We start from the raw sequence: 21,057 nt of genomic DNA, 5'->3' as shown, positions 1-21,057 counted from the left end.
CTATCCTTCTTAATAGAACATCAATATAAACAATGAACTATTCTCATTCTTTTTGTCTTTTCACACTCAACCCATCTTTGCTCTTTACTCATTCCATATATTACTTTAAAATTTCAAATGACATGGTTTTTGCAACTTCAAGGTAATTGAGAGGGATGGTTCGTAAAATGGTTTCTGCAATTGAAACTTCAAGTGGCTGGTGGAGAATGAAACATTCAACAAACATTCTCTATTTATGGAAGAAAAATTGAAAAATCTAAATTTGGTGTATAGAAACCTATTTAATTCAGGAAAGAAGAAAAAATAGGAATGTAAGACTAAATCTATATATAAAGGAAAAGTATTGGAAGTAAATAGGGGATCGATAATGAGGTGGATTTAGAAAAGTAAAATCTATACTACTATTAAAAGTTTGAATGAGAGTATGGAACTTTTGTTTGATTAAAATACTCTATTATTTGAATTTCTTCCCTCTCTAATTGTAAGGATAGAAATGTAATTTGAACAACCACTTTTCTCCTCATTTGAATCTCTCTCACGAAGTTTTATATATAAGATATTAACTCTCATTAACATTCATTGAATCCTAATCTTGACTAGAATACTCCTATTTTTTAATTTGGTCATTCTCTAATTGAGGGCACAAAATGCAATTTGAACTACTACATTCTTTCATTGAATCCTATATTAATTAACCATATTAAAGAAAAATAATTGTGGCAAAGAGTAATTATTTTTCATTAATGATAAAAATAATTTACAAATTTAAAACCAACCCAAAAATGAAGTTGTTTTCTTGTTTGGTGGCGAATCAACAATTCACCCTTTTGAGTCAAGATGTGTCAACCCTTGATTCCATAGTTAAATAATAATAAAAATTAAAAAATATAAAAACACGTAAAACTATAAAAGATCCAAAAAAATGTATAAAACATTTGGGCACATCTATTATATCATATATTGATCATATTAAACAAAAATAAATGTGACAAATATGAACAATTTTTATAAACATAGAAATACAAAAAAATTTAAAAATATATTATTTACTATCATCATCATCACCATCATTATAAAAAATTGTAACGTGCAAAGCATGTGCACACTTACTAGTTCAGACAAAGAGAGAGAGAGAGAGTTAGGGAGGAGGCAAGTAATAGGGAAGGGAGAAAGTAGAAGAATGCTAACCTGCATTGCTTTACTTTATATATAGGAGCCTAAGATCTTTCTATCCATTGTGTGGAACTCACATGAAAATATGCTATAGGGCTATTTTTAACTTTTCACCTTTAGTTTGGGGATTAGGATTATAACAAAAGAGATGTAGATGCCATGATATATATCAGAAACTTGAGGGGAGACAACTATTATTAGCAAAAAGCAGAGGAAGTTTCAGCAATTTTCAGAAATTTCTAGGGAGGTTTCAGCAATTTACCCTACTAAATAAATCCTAATTATCTTGGAATTCTGAATCTGGTGCTTTTGAGCTTGTTGGGATCTACTCCTAGAAAAAAACTGTTCCAACATGCCTTCAATTGGGTTTGACACATCACATCTCACTATGAGACTAGGATTCACCATGTTTTAGATGTGTAATGTAGGACTATGTTGGAATGTATTTTCTAGGAAGCAAATCTGTGTTAAGATATTGATACGACTGATATGGATACAATACACCCTGTATCAATAGTTTAATCATTGATCTAGATTCCTTTTTTGGCTCCTCCCATTTTACATGTCAATCATCTGGTTTTATTACATCATCAAAAATTCCAAATCTTTAACCTAATTGAAATTAGAAGTGCAACTTGGGTGGGCCTAGGTTTTCAGGCTGTGGACTGGGCCTGGATTAAAAACCTCAGGCTTGGACAAAATTTAGGTTGAGATAGGGTTGAGACCTGAAGCAGCATGAGTCCGATCCCAGCCTGGGTTGCGAGTATGGATCTCCTACCCAGGCCTCAATATAACTCTACATGAAGAACATCTCCCCCCTATTTGCATGTTACTATTGATTCATGGAGAGATGTTTTCAATGTACAATTATGGGTAGGATTCTTGTGGGTAGATGATCTGAATATTCCCCTAATAAGAGATTTTTTTTTTTCTTTCTTTTTTTTTATTTGTGTGTAGCCCTAATCAGAGCTGGTCACAATACTAGAGGTCACACGAAATATAGCAAAATACTTTATAGGAAGAACAAAGTCTTTAACATATCTACTCAACTAAGACATAAAGTCACACCTAAAATATGAAATCACACCCGGAGGACAAAATGAAATGATACAACATAAAGTCATGACAGTTTCAACAATACAGTAGTAGACTTGCATGAAGATATTGACATGGTTATCGTTCCACCGCCCACCGTTGAAAGGGTAGATTGTAAATATGTTTGGATACACCCAGCTGGAGCAGTTCAACCAAAGCAACGGGTCAAGAATGATGGAAAAAGAAAGAAAGCACAGCAAACAAGGTCTGTATAAGGGTGAGAAAAAGAAGTAATGCTGCAGCAATAAGTGAGACAACCGTGAATGGATTCTGAAAATGCCTACGCTGGAAAATTGCTCTCCATACCTTCCAACGATTTTCAGAATGCTTATTAATGGAGAGACAGTGCTCAGTATAGTAGAAGTTATAGATGAAAGCACCTTTACGAAGATTGTTGAACATATCTGATGCTTCTTCATGGTTGCCCATGACATTCGTGATTATTCCTTTCTTATTGAGATACTGGACATCCTCGGGAGTGTTGATGAGGCTATCCATTAAGAAGGCATAAGATGTGATCCGACGAGTACAATTATGATAACACTGCTCAAATGCGATCATGTTTCGAAGTAGGCATTCGGTGTGGCTCTGAACAACTAAATTTGGTATTTCTAATACACCATTTCTGAAGCTTACATCTAAGAAGCTAGCAGCATTCTTCTTCTTGAACTTGACTCCAGCTTCTTTGAGTTCTGTCACACAATAATTTAACGTGGGCACTCGAATGTCATGTTTGTTTTTCAATTTCAATTCCGATGGACAACATATAAATTGGCGAAATAGATGGAGAAGATGTAATATAGGGGCCTTGTCAATAACTGGGATCTTATTGTCTGTTGGAAATATGATATTAAAGATGTTGTATGCAAGTTTCTCGAGGGCCATTGGTTCTGAATCTTTTGATGGCATGAGGCAAATGGTTTTTTCAAATAGTGACTTGAGGATAAAAAAGGGAAGTTGGTTTTCAAGTAATAAAATGTCGCTTAATATTTGTGGGAACTTCCAATTTTCCTTGAATATTGGGTCCTGGTCCTCGTTGGTGGTGTTGCTGGGAGGTTGTTGCCGCTGCTCTTTATACTTATAAAGCAATTCAAGAATGAAACAACCATCCACTAACATCATTGTCACAAACTCATCTGTAAGGAGTTCTCCGAAGGGTTCGGAATAGCACTTTCGAGCAACTTGTTCTTTCTTTTTCAAGAATTGGATGCACTCGTGCATGGTTGTTTTCGGGTTGGCAGTACGATGGAGAAAGGCTTTACAATATGCTAGTTTACATTCTTGCATACCTCGTAGACTTGCATTGCTATAATGAAAGGGGCCAATTGCTACTGTCTGAGGGACGTAAACCTTTTCATTGATTTCGCGAAGTGCCGTTGGTATTCTGTAGATACTGAAAGCAGAGGCTTCAGAGGCTTCAGATTTGTTTTCTTTTGTACCAAGCAACATCTGTTCGACAGAATCTAACAACACCGTATGCTGTTGGTCATCCTCTGGGTTTCTTCTCTGTTCTGTGATTTCTCCTCTAGCAAATCAGAGAATTAAACAAACAAACAATAAGCCAATCAGAATTACAATGAAACGTTTCTGATGGTTTGATGATAAATAGAAAAGATAGCAACAGGACTAGTAAAAGTATACGCTAGAGAAATAGAAGAGAGAAAAACTTAGTAGCTTGTTTCTTTTTGTTTCTCTCGAATGTGACTTTGCAATACAGGAGGAGATATTTATAGTAGCTAGAGTCGGTAGAAGATGAACCGACTCACAATTGTGGTGTCTCGACATACATTGGAAAGAGACTCAACTTACATTGGAAGAAGACTCGACTTACATTAATTTCTTTGCTTCTCAAGGATGACTCGAGAATTCTGATTTAATGTTTCTGAAAATGTGTAGAAGCTTTTAATACTCCTCCTTGGTGCACATTTCAGCAATTCCAATCATGTCTTGTGATAATTCGAGCTTGTCTTTTGGTAGTGCCTTTGTGAATATGTCTTCAGTCTTATGTCTGAGTTCTATTTCTTTGTTTCCTTCAGCTTCTCTGATAAAGTGACTTGATGCCTATATGTTTGGTTCTGCTGTGAAATACGGGATTCTTTGCCATTGCTATAGCTGATCTGCTGTCACAGTAGATTTCTGTAGCCCCCACTTGTGGTTCCACCATATCATCAAGTATCCTTTTGAGCCATATAGCTTGGCTTGTTGTCATTGATGCTGCAATATATTCCGCTTCAGCTAATGATTGGGCGCAACTGTTGCTTGCTTCTTTGAAGCCCAAGAAAATATCCCTGGTCCAATTGTGAAAGCATAATCTGACGTGCTTTTCATGTCGTCTACTGATCCTGCCCAGTCACTATCTGTGTAGCCAATGAATTTTGAGTCATGTGTGACTCTGTACCAAATTCCATAGTTCTTTGTACCTTGCAAGTATCTTAGTATTCTCTTAGCTGCTCCATGGTGGACTTGACTTGGAGTCTGCATGAATCTTGATAGTAGACTAACTACATACATGATGTCTGGTCTTGTAGCTGTTAAATAGAGGAGGCTTCCAATCATACTCCGAAATTGTGATTCATTTGCCTTTGGTGAGCCATCTTCTTTCTTGAATGCTTTATTGTTGTCTAATGGAGTGGATACTGTTTTGCAGCCCTCCATTTTGAATTTCTTCAAAAGAGTCTCTGTATACTTCTTTTGTGAGATGAAGGTCCCATCTTCTTCTTGAGTTATTTCAATCCCGAGAAAGTAGTGCATTAGGCCCAAATCAGTGATATCAAAAGTCTTCATCATGTTTTCTTTAAATTCCTTGACCATCTTCTCATTATTTCCTGTATAAATGAGATCATCAACATATAGAGAGACAATAAGTGTGTCATTTGTACCTTGAGTCTTGATGTAGAGTGTTGGTTCACTGTTGCTCCTCCTGAATCCTTGCTCCGAGAAGTAACTGTCGATTCTACTGTACCAAGCTCGCGGAGCTTGCTTTAAGCCATATAATGCCTTCTTTAATCTGAGAACTTTATCTTCTTGTCTTTGCACCACGAACCCTTGAGGCTGCTCCACATAGATTTCTTCCTTAAGATGGCCATTGAGGAATGCTAACTTCGCATCTAGTTGGAAGGTTTTTCATTTCTTCTGTGCAGCTAGTGCAATCAATGCCCTGATTGTGTCAAGGCGTGCAACTGGAGCAAATGTCTCATTGTAGTCGACACCATATTGTTGTGAGTATCCTTTGGCAACTAATATTGCTTTAAGCTTCTAGATTGAGCCATCTGAGTTAAGCTTTGTCTTGTAAACCGACTTAACTCCAATAGTGTCTTTGTCTTGTGGACGATCTACAAGCTCCCAAGTCTCATTTTTCTCGATCATTTTTATCTCTTCATCCATAGCTTTTCTCCATTTTTCTTCCTTAAAAGCTTCTTCAAAGATTTCTGGCTCCATGAGCATCAAGTTGCATGTTTTATATATTTCTGTTAAGGATTTAGTTTGCCTTGGTGGTGAGTCTGGAGGAGACTCTGAAGCTTGTACCGGTTCTGATTGTATTGTCGGTTGAGTTGGCGATCTGGTTTGATCATAGTCTTCTTCAATTCCTCGCCTTGGTAATAGGGGCATGCTGATACACTTTTTTCAACTTCTTGTCCCCAATTGTATGCAGCATCCTCGTTGAATCTTATGTCTCGATTGATTATGAGCTTCATTGTTCTTAAGCTATAGACTCGATAGCCTTTTGATTGAGTGCTATAGACTAAGAAGATTCCTTTCTCAGTCTTCTCGTCCAGATTGCCTCTTTTCTCTTATGGGACGTGAGTGTAGCATATGCAGCCAAAAACTCTGAGATGCTTTGCTGATGGCTTTTGCCCACTCCAATCTTCAATTTGTGTCCTATCTTGCACAACTTTAGTTGGACATCTGTTGAGCAATTAGACAGCAGTGTTTACTGCCTCTGCCCAAAAAATTTTGGGAAGACCCTTTTCCACGAGCATGGCTCTTGTTGTCTCCATAACTGTTCTATTTTTTCTGTCGGATACTCCATTTTGTTCTGGAGCATATCCGACTGTGAGTTGATGCTCCATGCCTTCATCTTCACAGAACTTGTTGAATTCAATAGAAGTGTATTCTTTGCCTCTATCACTTCTTATTGTCTTGATGTTGTGACCACTTTGCTTTTCGACACGGGCTTTGAATTTCTTAAAAATATCGAAGACCTACCATTTCTCTCGCAAAAAATAAACCCATATCATTCTAGTATAGTCATCAATGAAGAGAATAAAATACCTGTTTTGATCATTTGATGGAGTACGCATTGGACCGCAAACATCTGTATGAATTAACTCTAGTGGCTCTTTGGCTCTCCAAGCCTTGCCGGATGGAAAGGGTTGTTGATATTGTTTCCCGAGCATACACCCTTCACAAACATTGTTGAGCTCCTTGATAGTTGGTAGGTCATGCATCATGTTCTTCTGCTGAAGAATCTTTAATCCATGGAGATTAAAGTGTCCGAACCTTCTATGTCATAGCCACGACTCGTCCACTTGTGCTTGTATTGCTATATTACTTGCATCTCTCCATTGTATGGGAAAGCATCTATTTTCTTTCAATTTTGTTTTTGCAATTTCAAGAGTTGTCTTGCTTGTCATAGATTGTGCAAGAGTCTCCCTCAAAATGTAAAGAGTATCATTTTTCCATCATTTGACCTACACTGAGTAGATTTTGATCAATGTTGGGGACCAAGAGTACATCATTTATGTATTTCTTACCTTGTCTAGTGTCAATAACAATGGTGCCTTTGCCGGTTGCTTCCATGAAGTCGCCATTACCAATTTTGACTTTTGTCTTGATTTTATCAAGACTATAAAAAATGCTTTCATTTTTAGTCATGTGGTTACTGCACCCACTGTTTAGATACCAAGTATCATTTTTTTCTTCTATTGCAGATTGACAGACATAGAAGATATTATTTTCTTCATTTTTCTCTTCTGAAAAAAATTAACTTGATGGAATTTCTCCAAATGACAAGCTTTTTCAACATGCCCGAATTTTTTACAATTTTGGCACTGTGGTTTTCCTTTAAACCAACAATCTTTCTCAAAGTGGTTTTTTCTTCTACAAATACAACATGAAGGATACTTGTCGTTATTTTCTTTTGGTTTTCCTTGTGACTTTCTCCCATCAACTTTTGATTTATGAGATCGCAAATTAACATTAGACTGAAAGGCAATTTCAATCGAATTTTCATTCTGCCTATCTTGCCTATTTTCATGTGCCTTGAGAGAGCCCATTAATTCTATTGGTGATAGAGTTTCTAGATCCTTTGTTTCTTCTATCACAGAAATTATTGCATCATATCTCTCTGTACAAGAAATTAGTACTTTTTCGACTCATTTCTTGTCAGAAATAATTTCCCCATAGGCTCTCATTTGATTTACTATTTCTTTTATTCTAGAATAGTAATCTTTTGCAGTCTCATTATCCTTCATCTTAAGATTTTCAAAATCTCTTCTAAACTTCTGCAATTTAACAGTGCGTACCTTGATAGTTCCTTGGAACTCTTCCTGTAGTGTGTCCCACGCTTCTTTTGCAGTTGATGTGCCCATAATTCGAGGAAATATATCCTCAGCCATGGCTTGTTGCAAGAAAAATAATACTTGACAATCTTTTTGTTGATTTTCTTTTGGTTTGCTGAGAGAGCAGAAGTATCTTCAGGAATGCTGAAACCTTCTTCAACAAATTTCCATAGATTTTGTGATCGAAAATAGGTCTTCATTTTGATGGACCAGAAATCATAATTTTCTCCATGGAAAATTGGAAGAGAAAGAGTAGAGTGGTTGGAATCGGTATTCATAATGGTTAGAAGGAATTACGCCCAATGTTGATCAAACAAAGCTCTGATACCACTGATGGTTTGATGATAAATAGAAAAGATAGTAATAGGACTAGTAAAATATACGATAGAGAAATAGAAGAGAGAAAAACTTAGTAGCTTGTTTCTTTTTGTTTCTCTCGAATGTGACTTCGCAATATAGGAGGAGATATTTATAGTAGCTAGAGTCGGTAGAAGATGAACCGACTCACATTTGTGGTGTCTCGACATACATTGGAAAGAAACTCAACTTACATTGGAAGAAGACTCGACTTACATTGGAATAAGACTCGACTTACATTAATTTCTTTTTGCTTCTCAAAGATGACTCGAGAATTCTGATTTAATGTTTCTGAAAATGTATAGCAGCTTTTAATAGTTTCAGATAACCAGAGTTAAAGAGACAATCATCACGTCTCTAACTCTTGGACTGCTAAGTTATAGCAGAAAACTTTGATTGCTAACACGGGAGATTTATCAATACACCCCCTCCAGCGAAAATGGCCCAAAAGAACACAAAGCTTGGATTCAGACACCTGTATCTACGTTGACTGCTTTGCAACAGCCAGAATTCAAACAAGAAAAGCACCTGCAACTAAACAACCATCGGATCCGGCCAGAAGCATATTAACAGTTACCAGATATTCTCCAACAACTAATATCTCTAAACCCTCTAAATTTGCGATTCTGGATTTTGTGCTTGTAAGATGATGGTATTATATAGTTACACTAACCTGGCTGAACTGGAGTCTGACCGGACCATTTTTTAGACCAATTAATTAAAGGTCCAAGTGTTGGATACTCTAGAATATTAATTGATAAGCGTGCATTTGAATCAAATATTAAAATATTCTGAAAGCACAAAGCATTCAGATTAGGCCATAAGTAATCTAGAATGTTAATTAAACATGTGCACTAATAAGGAACATTCCAGAATAAGGGGTAAAGGAAAGAAAAATAAGAAAGCTCTGACTCAAGAAGTCTTCAGTTCGAGACTCACCCAAACTTTATAAATAGAGGTTCCATACGCATTTCAGGACACTTTTACCCATTACTCATATTGAGATTTATTTCTTTTCTCTCTCTTTTCTTTCCCTTTCCTGTCTTCTCCTCTCCAGTCTCTTTGCAACCAATAGCTATTTTCTCTCCAGTCGCTGGAATTCTATCTCCGGCCGATCCCTTGCTAGGTAGCCCCTCTAGGGGTTCGACTGCTAGCTCCTCTATTCCCTTCTTCTCCATTGTCTTTTTCAGGCACTTTCCATGATAGAAAAGCAAGATGATACGAAAACAAGAAAGATGGATGGAGAAGATAATAATTTCTCTTAATCATAAATTCAATAGGTTACAACCTATTTATAATAGAGCTAGGGATATTAAAATACAAAAAGGATATGTACAGCTAGTACAACTAATTAGATTAGAATTATCTCTCCTAAGATTAAGGAGATAATGATACTAAGTGTGATAGAATACGCTAACATCCCCCCTCAAATTCAAGATGGTAATGTATCAATCATTTGGAGTTTGCCAACTAGAGCACGAAAGCGAAGAAGAGAGTGAACTTTGGTAAATATATCTGCAGACTGATCCTGGGAAGAGACAGGAAGAAGGCGAACAGTACCCTCAAGCACATGATGACGAATAAAATGACAATCAGTCTCAATATGCTTAGTGCGCTCATGGAATACATCATTGTGGGCAATCTGTATGGCGCTACGATTGTCACAGTAAAGTGAGGTTGCAGATGAATGAGTAATTCCCATGTCGTGGAGTAACCATAACAACTTGGAGGTAGTGTTAGCAAGAGCTCGATATTCAGCCTCAGTACTGGAATGAGAGACAACCATTTGCTTCTTATTACGCCAAGATATAAGAGACTCTCCAAGAAAGAGGCAATAACCAGTAGTGGAGCGTCTATCAGTAGGATCACTGGCCCAATCAGCATCTGAATATGCAATCAAATGAAGAGAGGAAGAACTGGAGTAGTGAAGTCCATGAAACAAAGTGCCCTTGACATAACGGATGATACAAAGCACAGCAACATAATGAGTAGTGCGAGGGGCAGACATGAACTGACTCACAATATAGATAGCATACGCAATATCAGGACGAGTAACAGTAAGGTATACAAGACTGCCAACTAGTTGCCGATATAGGGTGCAGTCACTAAGAGGAGTACCATCAGTGGCTGAAAAATGGGCATTAGGCTCAATCGGAGTGTTAACAGTCTTAGTATCCGTGAGTCCTGCACGAGAAACAAGATCAGTAGCATACTTGGCCTGAGACAGATAATATCCCGATTGGTTGGAGGAGACCTCAATGCCTAGAAAATAATTTAGTCAACCAAGATCTTTCATTTCAAACTGTTTTCTAAGAAAAGTCTTAAGAGCGGAAATGCCCTGCAAATCATCGCCAGTAATGATCATGTCATCCACATAAAGGAGGAGAAGTATACAACCCTGAGAGGTCTTACGGATGAACAAGGCATGATCATAAGTGCTAGATTGAAAACCAAAATGACAAACAATAGAGCTGAATTTGGAGAACCATGCTCGAGGCGCCTGCTTAAGTCCATATAGAGCCTTACGGAGACGACAAACCTGATTAGGGAGATGATCATAACCAGGAGGGGGCTGCATATAAATCTCTTCAGAAAGATCGCCATTGAGAAAAGCATTCTTAACATCCATCTGAAATAGTTGCCAATGCTTAGCTGCAACAATTGCAATAAGACTGCGAACAGAAGTGAGACGGGCTACTGGTACAAAAGTCTCCTATAATCAATACCATATTCCTGTATGAACCCTTTAGCCACCAATCTAGCTTTATACCTTTCAACTGAACCATCTGCCCGGGTCTTGATTTTGTAGACCCATTTACAACCAATCACGGATTTATCTGGAGGCAGGTCAACTAAATCCCAAGTGTGAGTGCTTATAAGAGTTTGAATTTCTTCTGCCATTGCTTTCTGCCATAGAGGGTTAGTACTAGCCTCGCGATAGGTGGAAGGCTCATATAAAGATACAATGGTAGAATAATAATTAAAATCACGAAGAAGAATGGAATGTTTAGTGACCCTACCAGAACGACGGAGTGGAGTATCAGAATGATCAGGATCTAATTCATCAGGAGGAATCAATGGCTCAGAAGAAGGCAGAGCTGGAGGATCCATAGCCAAGGTAGATGCATCAGGAGAGGTTGCAGGTTGTGCAGTACTGGCATAGCTATCAGATGAAGAGGTAGTTGGACCTGCAAGTAAATCATCAGGAAAAAGTGAGATAGTAGGATCAGTAAAAAAATGTGAAGATGTCATGGTAACTCAAAATGGGGAGAGACTGGAGAACATTTTGTGTTCCCAAAAAGTAACATGACGAGATATGCGAAGTCGTTGGGAAAGAGAATCCCAACACCGATATTCTTTATGTTCAATACCATACCCAAGAAAACAACATAGATGTGCTTTTGGTTCCAATTTGGTATGTTCATGAGGTTGTAATAGAACAAAACAAGCACAACCAAACACACGAAAAGACTGGTGATTAGGGAAATGGCCATACAATCGTTCATAAGGAGAAATGTTACCAATAAGAGGAGAAGGAATGCGATTGATGGTATAAACAGCAGTGAGGGCTGCTTCCCCCCATAAATGTTTAGGACAAGAGGAAGAGATTAAAAGAGCTCGAACAGTATCAAGAATATGCCTATGTTTTCATTCCGCACGCCCATTTTGTTGAGAGGTACCGAGACAAAATCTATGAATGATAGTTTCATTTTGTGAAAGAAATTGGGTAAGGATAGAATCACTATATTCCATGGAATTATCAGTGCAAAAAATTTTGATGATAAAGGAAAACTGAGTTTTGATCATGGTGGCAAATTGAATATAAATTGCAGGTAATTCAGATTTATTACGCATGAGAAAAATCCATGTATATCAAGAGAAGTCATCAACGAAGATCACAAAATAACGCGAACCACCCATGGTATTATGAGGCGAAGGGCCCCAAATATCAGAATGAATAAGATCAAAAGGTGCAGAAGAAACAAAAACACTTATATTAAAAGGCAAATCATGATGTTTTGAAAGAGGACATGAAACACAATCAAAGTGTGTTGTTTTAACGGGGCCCAAACATCCATTAAAAATTAAAGATCCTAATCTAGAGGTAGAAATGTGACCGAGGCGAGAATGCCAAACACTTGAGGTGACAGCAGTAGCAAGAGATGGTAGTTGAAGAGATGATAGCTCAAACAGTCTCCCAACCTTACGGCCTGTCCCAATGATCTTCCTGTCCATGGATCCTGCACAGTACAACCACGACTTGAGAAATGTATTTCAAAACCAAGTTCACATAATTGTCCAACAGGTATAAGATTTAGAGACAATTGAGGTACCAAAAAAGTGTTAGGAAGTGACAAACGAGATGTTGAAACAGTGCCTACACTTTTGACAGTTAAGGTGGAACTATCGGCAGTATGAACAATTGGTGCAATAGAAGGATGTGACTTGGAAGTAAATAGTGATGTATTGGATGTCATATGATTGCAACAAGCAGAATCAAAATACCATGATGAGGTAGTACCTGGAGTGAGAGACAAGGCTGGATTAGAAGGCATACCAAAATCAGGTTGGAACTGGTGAAGAAGACCTTGGAGTTCTCTAAGAGAAAATCTTGGAGAGGTGTTATCAGAAGAATTCTCTGTGGCAGCAGCTACAATAGAACTCGAAGCCTGAGAACCCATGGATGATGACTTTTGTCCAGACGCCTTTTTGGCTTGCAAGCGGTGGCACTCGGAAATAGTATGACCAGTCTTTTTGCAGTAATTGCAGAAAGTCCGTTTTGAAGATTTAGTTGAAGAAGTAGCAGACGTACCCGGAGTAGCAAGAACAACATCAGTAGATAAGGATCACTCATCTCGAAGTGTTTTTAGACGAGTTTCTTCAGAAAGCAAATCTTTGATCACAACTTCAAGGGAAGGCAATAGGCTACGATGAAGTAGAGTACCACTAATAGGTTCATACTCATCCCTGAGAGTCATCAGAAGATGCCAAACACGTTGGCGATCGCGAAGCTTGGAATAAGTAGTGACTGCAGAGGTACTATCCCATTCAGGTTCACACTGTGCTAACTGATCCCAAAGAACTTGTAATTCAGAGACATAACTGTGAATGGTCTGTTCAGGTTGCTGCTTCATACGGTGAAGACGCCTATAGAGCTGAAACTGATGCACATCATCAGAAATAGAATAACGAACTTGTAAGAAACCCCATACCTCTTTAGGAGAGCCATATCTGCGAAATTCCAACTTGATGCTTGCAATACAGGTATTGCGAAACCAGGTCAATATTTGATGATTTTTCCTGTCCCATTTTTCTACTCGTTCAACAAATTTATCTTCTGTTTCATCAACAATTTTAGTAGGTTTGGGAATCTCACCAGTCACATATCGCCATAGAAGGCGGCCCTTGAGAAAACTACACATCTCTTGGGACCATAAATCATAATTCGAGCCATCGAAGGTAACAGTGATGGGATGAGAGATATGTTGAGCAGCTTCAGATGAATCCATGAGGAGAAGCACAAATCTTTGGAGCAACACGAATCACGGGAAAATCTTAGTACTAACCTTAAGAAGGCCGTCAGCGTTGGCGCGACGCTCGAGGGTGAGATCACAGAGGGCGAGGGCTCTTGCTGCGGTGGACGAGTCGGGAAGGTGAAGGATCCGTACGACTATGTCTGGCTCATCTACTCCCTCCCTTCCTCCTCGTTCTCCCGTACGCTTGCTCTCTCTCTCTCACTAATGGCACAGGGGAATACGACAACTCTCAATCTCCAAAACGACGGGGCTGAGGACGGAAGAACCTCTCAAAAAAAAAGACCAACTTATCAGCATTCTCAACTGCCAATCCTTAATCATACAGTAGCGTCACCGACGTCGATAACTCTAGCGAGGTCGTCAAGAAAAATGGTCTGCTGATCCTTAATCTCACAGTAGCGTCACCAACGTAGATAACTCTAGCGAGGTCGTCGAGAAAATACGGTTCCAACAATTGCCTGAAATTTCAGTATTCCAGCAAAGCTACAGATGAAGATATACGACAATCAAAGAGTACAACCACAAAAACGGTTCCAACAGCCGCCTGAAATTTCAGTATTCCAGCAAAGTTGCAGATGGAGAGATACGACAATCAGAGAGTACAGCCACAGAAGACGAAGAAGAAACACAGCATCGCAGCCAAGGTCAAGGACTCGAAGACCGTGACGAAGGTCCACAGCACATCATCTACGATGGTGAAATTGAAATCAGGCCATCGGAAACTCTCAAAGGCCTATCTTGTTGTGAAGTACGAGAAGTTGAATTCAAGCCACCGGATGCGAAGGCGCTGCAAGAGAAGGCAGCGAAGAAAGCTGCACAGGCTGTAGCCGGAGGAAGAGTAGAAGATATTGAAGACTCTGTTCCTTACTGATTCAAGACTTGGATCATGACGTCGACGAGCGGGAGGCCTGCGTTCATATTGGCGATGGAGACGGCTCTGATACCATGATAGAAAAGCAAGATGATACGAAAACAAGAAAGATGGATGGAGAAGATAATAATTTCTCTTAATCATAAATTCAATAGTTTACAACCTATTTATAACAGAGCTAGGGATATTTGAATACAAAAAGGATATGTACATCTAGTACAGCTAATTAGATTAGAATTATCTCTCCTAAGATTAAGGAGATAATGATACTAAGTGTGATAGACTATGCTAACATTCCAACTATACTTTCAGGGTATAGACCACTGTCAACACTGCCTTACAGCTCTCAAAGCAAGATATGGTCACTTTTGCAACGAATCTTGATTTTAGAACGAGTTGAAACAGTAGAGAAATAATATAAAAAACTGAGAAAGAATTCTGTGATTCGGTGATAATAACCAGTTGAACCTAGGTTGTATTTATAGAGTTTTACATGATGACTTCGACTTTGAGTTGGTTTTCAACTCCAAGAGGACTCTCCTTATCCAAGATAAATTAAAATAAACAAAGATAAGCATGAAGATAAACAAGAACTCTCAGTTCGGCTATCCTAGCCTATTTTGATCACATGTGTTAACATGCTCCCTCAAGCTGAATGGGGCAACGTGAAGCTTGGTCCTCTCATGAGGAGGACAAAGGTTTGGTAAGAACATCTGCAATCTGATCACTGGAAGGTATGTAGCTGATGCGAAGCTTCTTCTGAGATGACAAGTTACAGAGAAAATGATAATCAACTTCTACATGTTTGGTGCAAGCATGGAAGACTGGGCTAGTAGCTAGGTAGGTGGCTCCAATATTATTACACGAGGAGACAGGGGTAGAGAGAGAATCCCAAGTCAGAAAGAAGAGACTGAATTTAGAGAACTTCAGTTACTGAATTTTGCGAGGGCACAAAAGTCGGATTCCTTACTGAACCGGGCTATAGTTGCTTGCTTTTTAGCATTCCAAGCGATAAGGATGGAACAAAGATATATAGACCTACCAGTGGAGGCAGTGAAATGAAGACCAAAATCGATAGTGGGTTTGAGATAATGAAGAATACATTTTACCACACTCCAATATTCCTCAGTTGGGCAATGCAAACTTTGGCAACCTTGTTAGCAATAAACGAGAAATTTGGCCTGGTTATGGTAACATATTGAAGACAACCAACCACGCCCTTGTGTTCAGTGGGGATGAGCCAATGGCATGCCAGAAAGCTTGGACAACTTCTTAGAAGTCACCATGTGTACGGGTTTGGCACAATCCAGCCGAGTGCGGTGCAATAAATCAGCAATATAGCATTGCTGAGACAAGAATAAATCATGAGATGAGAACACTGACAAGAATAGTGCAAATAGTCACGAGTTTAACAACTGGACTAAATGTCTCAAAGAAGTCCAGACCCGGAATTTGGTGAAAACTTTGCACTACTAACCAGGCTTTATAGCAGTAAGTAGTACCATTTGAATTTCTTTTAGTTTGAACACTCACTTGGTACCAACCACATTCATTCGAGAATCATAAGGCACAAGATCTCAAGTGCCATTATTTATTAAAGCATTACATTCTTTTTGCATGGCGTCATGCTAGTGAGAGGATTTGGCAATCTTAGTGTAAGGGCGGGTTCACTCTCAGTGCAAGCAAGTAGAGAAATAACTATAGAAGGGAAAGGGTACCTGGAGGCATGAACAACAAGTGTGGTATCAAGGAGATCCTAAATACTACAGTATCGCACTGGCACAGGTGCAAAGGTGCTGGAATGAGAAGAAGATTGCAGAGAGGCATCGGGGAGGGGAGCGTCAACTTTGATGGTGACGGACCTGATTTAGTCAGAGTAGGATGCTGAATAGGTATAGGGAGATAAAGGTACCCCTAGAATGTGGACTCCTTGGCAGAGAGGATGAAAGAACTCCAGAAAATGGATTTTCATTGAACACGACATGTGCAACAAATAACTTCTCTGTCAGTGCATGATAGCGTCACTACCCTTTGTGAGTGTTGCTATAACAAAAAAAATGCACTTAGAGATCGAAACATAAACTTGTGATTGTTGTATGGTCAAGAAGTGGATAGCAACACACCCGAAAAATTTTAACATAGAATAATCTAGAGCTCTATGGAATAAATTCTCATATGGTGATTGCCCGTGGAGAGTAGATGAGAGAAGCTGATTTATTAAATAAACTGTAGTCTTGGCTGCATTAGCCCAGAAGAAGGGGGGTTTGGAGGAGGCTCGTAGAGAGAGGATTGATTCTATAATGGGTTAGTGTTTCTGTGAGTGTGAGGACAGGTGACTTGATAGGTGATACATTGTGAATCCAAATAACTTGATAATTTTCTATATTCACCACCAGTCAGATTGGAATGTGTGAATTTTGGCATTAAATAAAACTTTGACAGGTCCACTATTTGGAATAATCATCAATATATAAAATATAATAAGCATGTCCACTATTTAACTTCATAGGAGTAAGTCCTTAAGCATTAGAAAAAATCAAATCTAAAGGACGCTTAGACTGAAAAAATAAACACTTTAATGACAATCTATGACTCTTACCCATTTAACACCACTCAAACAAAATTTTTAGACCCAACTGAACTGAATGGAAGAATATATCGCGAAATAACCTATCTCACGATGTGGAGGGATGCATGTCGTAGTTTCAAGTGCCATCCTTGAACTGAGGTTTGTTCACTAACCAATGCTTTATGAGAATTATCATAAATAATAGCTGAAGATAAAAAGCATTATAGACCATTTATATTGACACCTTGAAGAAGAATATTCCCATATAATCCTTGACAAAACAATAATCATGAAGGAATTCGAAGTATATGTCATTATCCTTGGTAAATCAACTAATAAAAAGCAAATTCTTGCAGATATTAGGAACACAAAATATACCATTCAAAGTGAAAGCAAATTGATTGAACAATGAGGATGAAGACCCAGTATGAGAAATTTGCAAACTTTACCCATTACCAATGTTGACTTGATCGGATCCCATATACTTTGATTGATTCTACAAATTATCAATGTTCAGAGTCATGTGATGTATAGCTCTAGAGTTTGGGTACTATGTTAGGTCAAACATCTAGTTCATATTGTGTGAGTTGATATATTGTAGCTGATATTGAGGTTGATATTGGGCTGTGCTCACACCTCCATGAAAGGTAAGAGGATCAGTAAAATTATCATTCTAAAAACCAAAGACATACCTTGCCTTGCAACACTGTTGTGTCCTATGTCCATTTTTTGTTGCAGATTTGACAAACCACACATAGATTTTTATTTCCTCGGCTGTCATTAAAAACGACTATTGCTGATTTAAAAATTGTTCTATTGGAATTGTTGATGATTGAGGGGAAAGGGTCCTTGACCTTGATCCCTACCGCAACCACCATTTAAATTTTGAACAAATTGTTGAAAAGTTAACATTTATAAAAGTATCATTTGAATAACAAGATTGCTCTTCAAGCCAACTTTCATGATTAAGAAGGGAACCAAGAATATCTTCAATACCAAGGCTATCAGCTTCAGGTCAATTGGCAATAGCAGAAATAACAGGTTCATAGTCTCTACCAAGGCTAGCTAAAATAAATAGAACAAGATCAAATTTAGATACCAGTTCAGATAGGGTTGAAAGGCTATCTGTAATGGCTTTTGCTCGTTGAATGTAAGCTGAGATGGACAACAATCCCTTCTTGAGATTCTGAAGTTGTCTCCATAGCTGAAGTATTTTGGATCGGGAGTAGTGGCTTTAGAAGACACTATCAAGTGCACTAGGCAATCAAGTAATATAATGATGAGTAGCGTATCATTCCCACAGAGATTGATCCAACAACTACTAGTACTGAATCAGCCTTTTGTTATTTGACAATCTGAAATGTTGAATAGAAATAAACTTAACTCCTAATTGGCAAACTACCCTAAGTATTTTCGGATTAAACCGCCTTAAGCAATGAGAAGAAATGTTGCATGCAAATACTAGCAGAATCGGCTCAGCAATTAAACCATTAAGCTATCCAATTGAAGTTGAATCCAATCATGGATTGGCTAATTCCTAGTTGTATGAGCAACCTCTTACGAGCACAGCCCACTCTATCTATGCACAACAATTCCTATATTTCTATCAAAAATTTAATCTCCATAGATGCATTAAGAACAAAGAATTCGAAGGAAACACATTCTTGTTGAATGAATGCCAAACGAGCCATGCATGTTATCTCTAAGATGCATTCAATCCATTTTCTTGATCATTTGATCTGATTACCTAAACCCTTTCTCAAGCAATTCAAGTAATCCAAGAAACAAGAATAATTCGGCCAAGATTACTTTATTAATAAAAAATCCTAATCAATAAATCCCAAGAATGAATCACAATCAATCGAATAGCATTAAATGATTAATTACATATCTGAATTAACATCCACCATGGTTCAAATAATAGAAAGGAAGAAAGATTCAACAAAGAACAACCATTAAACCCTAATTGAATCTAGGATACCGAATTCGCAAAATCAAAGAAGAAGACAACATAGGATTTCTGCATCAATCTCCGATCCCCTCTTCAATTTGGATTTAGTAGCCTTTTCTTCCTTCTCTAGCATTTCTCCTCTTGAATTTGTCTTCAGGGGTTCGAACCCTAATTCCCTGTCTTTCTTTTCTTTTTATACTCTTTTTTTCGGTCTCCTTCTCTAAAGTCAGCCGCCTTTTTGGAGCCTCCCTTAGGGCTGCGGTTGGGCTACAGTTGGGCCTCTCTACTTGGTGGGCCGAAGTGCTTCCCCCATAGGGTTTTGGCTGGGCCTTTCTTCTTGATGGGCCAAAACAATTCCCTTTTCGCCATATCAACATGCCTTCATGCTCTCTTCACCCTAAACTGTCCCAAACTCTTAGTTTCTTGAAATCTTTCTCAATTTGGGTAAAAACCATTGAAAATTACCATCAAAATCATGTACAAGGCAATAAGAATAATGTGTAGCATGCGCACACATCAAACACCCCCACACTTAAGCCTTTGCTTGTCCTCAAGAAAAGTCAAAGATATTACCCATAAACTGACCATTCCCTAGATTATTTTCATTTATCGAATGACTTTTAGGATGACAATGCGTTAAGTGATCGGAAATCCTGCATAAGCACTCTGATTCATCCCCATGATTAGCCACTCTTACCACATACGTAAGAGCAAAGGAAGGGGAGAACATGAGATTTTTCTTGCTCCAACACTTAATTCCATTCCATATATATGAGCTCCTTGACCACCATAACTGACCATCACCTCGAATTTGGTCTCAAATCCTATCAATGCACTAAATTAAATGTTCAACCGTAATTTTGTCCCCTTGAACCTCAACCGTCACCGAATTCTTTTCTTTCTTTTTTTTTTTTGTGTGAGTGCATTTTATGCTCCATCTCACACGGGTCGCAGGCTAGAGGCAGATAACAATACTCATATTCCAAGTTGCTAGTTTTACTATTCAACTTGGAATAGCGGAGTTGGAACTGAACTCATATCATAAACCGCTAGTTTTACTATTTAGTTCATGACAGCGGAGTAATTCGGACTTTGTCCCTTTCTCTTCTCTTTTAGTTTTTTGTTTTTGGTTTTTTTTTTTTTTTTTTTTTTGAATCACATGTTGGAGTTCATGCATTAACAATTCATGATGTGCACTAATTGCTCGAGTTTCATTCGAACTTCAATCAAGAACCCTATACACATGGATAGAATTAGTGCTGGTCATGATGAAAGTCTTATTCGACTTCGTTAACCTCATGAATTATGACAAAATTGGATAAATCACAGGAACAAATTCTAGCACTTGCAGTGATTTCCTTCACTTCATCGTATTCCCTCTTGGAATTCACCTTATAGACAGCAATAATTTTGAGGGGAATTCCAGTTTATGCGGCCTATCAATGCATTTATGTATTAGAGTGATCGAGGTGCATAGCTATAGCCTCCCCCACACTTATCATGAACATTGTCCTCAATGTTCCTATTAATAGAGTGTGAATATGGGTTCAGCAATGTGGATAGTGCGAATTCAAGCAATATGAGGGGGTTTAAAGAACTTCCCTGAAGAGCGTTCTGAAATCTGGAATGGCTCTTTCGTTTGGACCCTCTAGATGCTAAGGATCAAAAGAAACTAAGAGGAGAGAAACACTAGGGGTGATCAGCAATTTACATAATTTAAATCTTAGAAAAAAAAAACTCAAATGATATGGAAAAAGAAAAGCAAAAAAACAAATAAAAAAACTACTTATCAGCATTGGGTTGCCTCCCAATAAGCACTTGTTTTCTGTCTGAAGCTCGACATTCCAGTGGGACCAACGATCGTCTAGGTATACCATGGATGGGGTAGGCAACGTTCCATCCACTATATATGGTTTAAGGCACTGGCCATTGACCTTAAATGT

At 38.2% G+C, this 21,057-nt stretch overlaps 1 protein-coding gene across 8 annotated transcripts in view; it reads right to left on the bottom strand.

Annotated features, from left to right (window-relative positions):
• Nucleotides 1-2,161: 2,161 nt before the first annotated feature.
• The window catches only part of LOC148844151 (UPF0481 protein At3g47200-like), a 44,929-nt gene continuing 26,033 nt past the window's right edge, over nucleotides 2,162-21,057 (bottom strand). The window contains exons 3-5 of one of the 8 annotated variants that reach the window (XM_088959978.1): nucleotides 17,856-17,937; nucleotides 2,649-3,793; nucleotides 2,162-2,406 (exon numbers count right to left, since the gene is read on the bottom strand). In XM_088959978.1, coding sequence (XP_088816104.1) covers nucleotides 2,294-2,406; nucleotides 2,649-3,793; nucleotides 17,856-17,937 — 1,340 coding nt within the window. In that variant the 3' untranslated portion in view covers nucleotides 2,162-2,293. Of the gene's footprint in view, nucleotides 3,794-4,099; nucleotides 4,240-10,453; nucleotides 11,375-12,304; nucleotides 14,661-17,855; nucleotides 17,938-18,262; nucleotides 18,420-21,057 lie in introns of those variants that run through there. The other 7 variants (XM_088959982.1, XM_088959981.1, XM_088959983.1 and 4 more) reach the window with 7 other exon arrangements.

This window comes from Nelumbo lutea, chromosome 8 (assembly GCF_056320005.1).
Source record: "Nelumbo lutea isolate HS-2025 chromosome 8, American lotus-T2T, whole genome shotgun sequence".
In the NCBI taxonomy this organism is placed as follows: Eukaryota; Viridiplantae; Streptophyta; class Magnoliopsida; order Proteales; family Nelumbonaceae; genus Nelumbo; species Nelumbo lutea.
The sequence above is the reverse complement of the archived record's forward strand: the minus strand, read 5'-3'. Positions and strand labels throughout refer to the sequence as shown.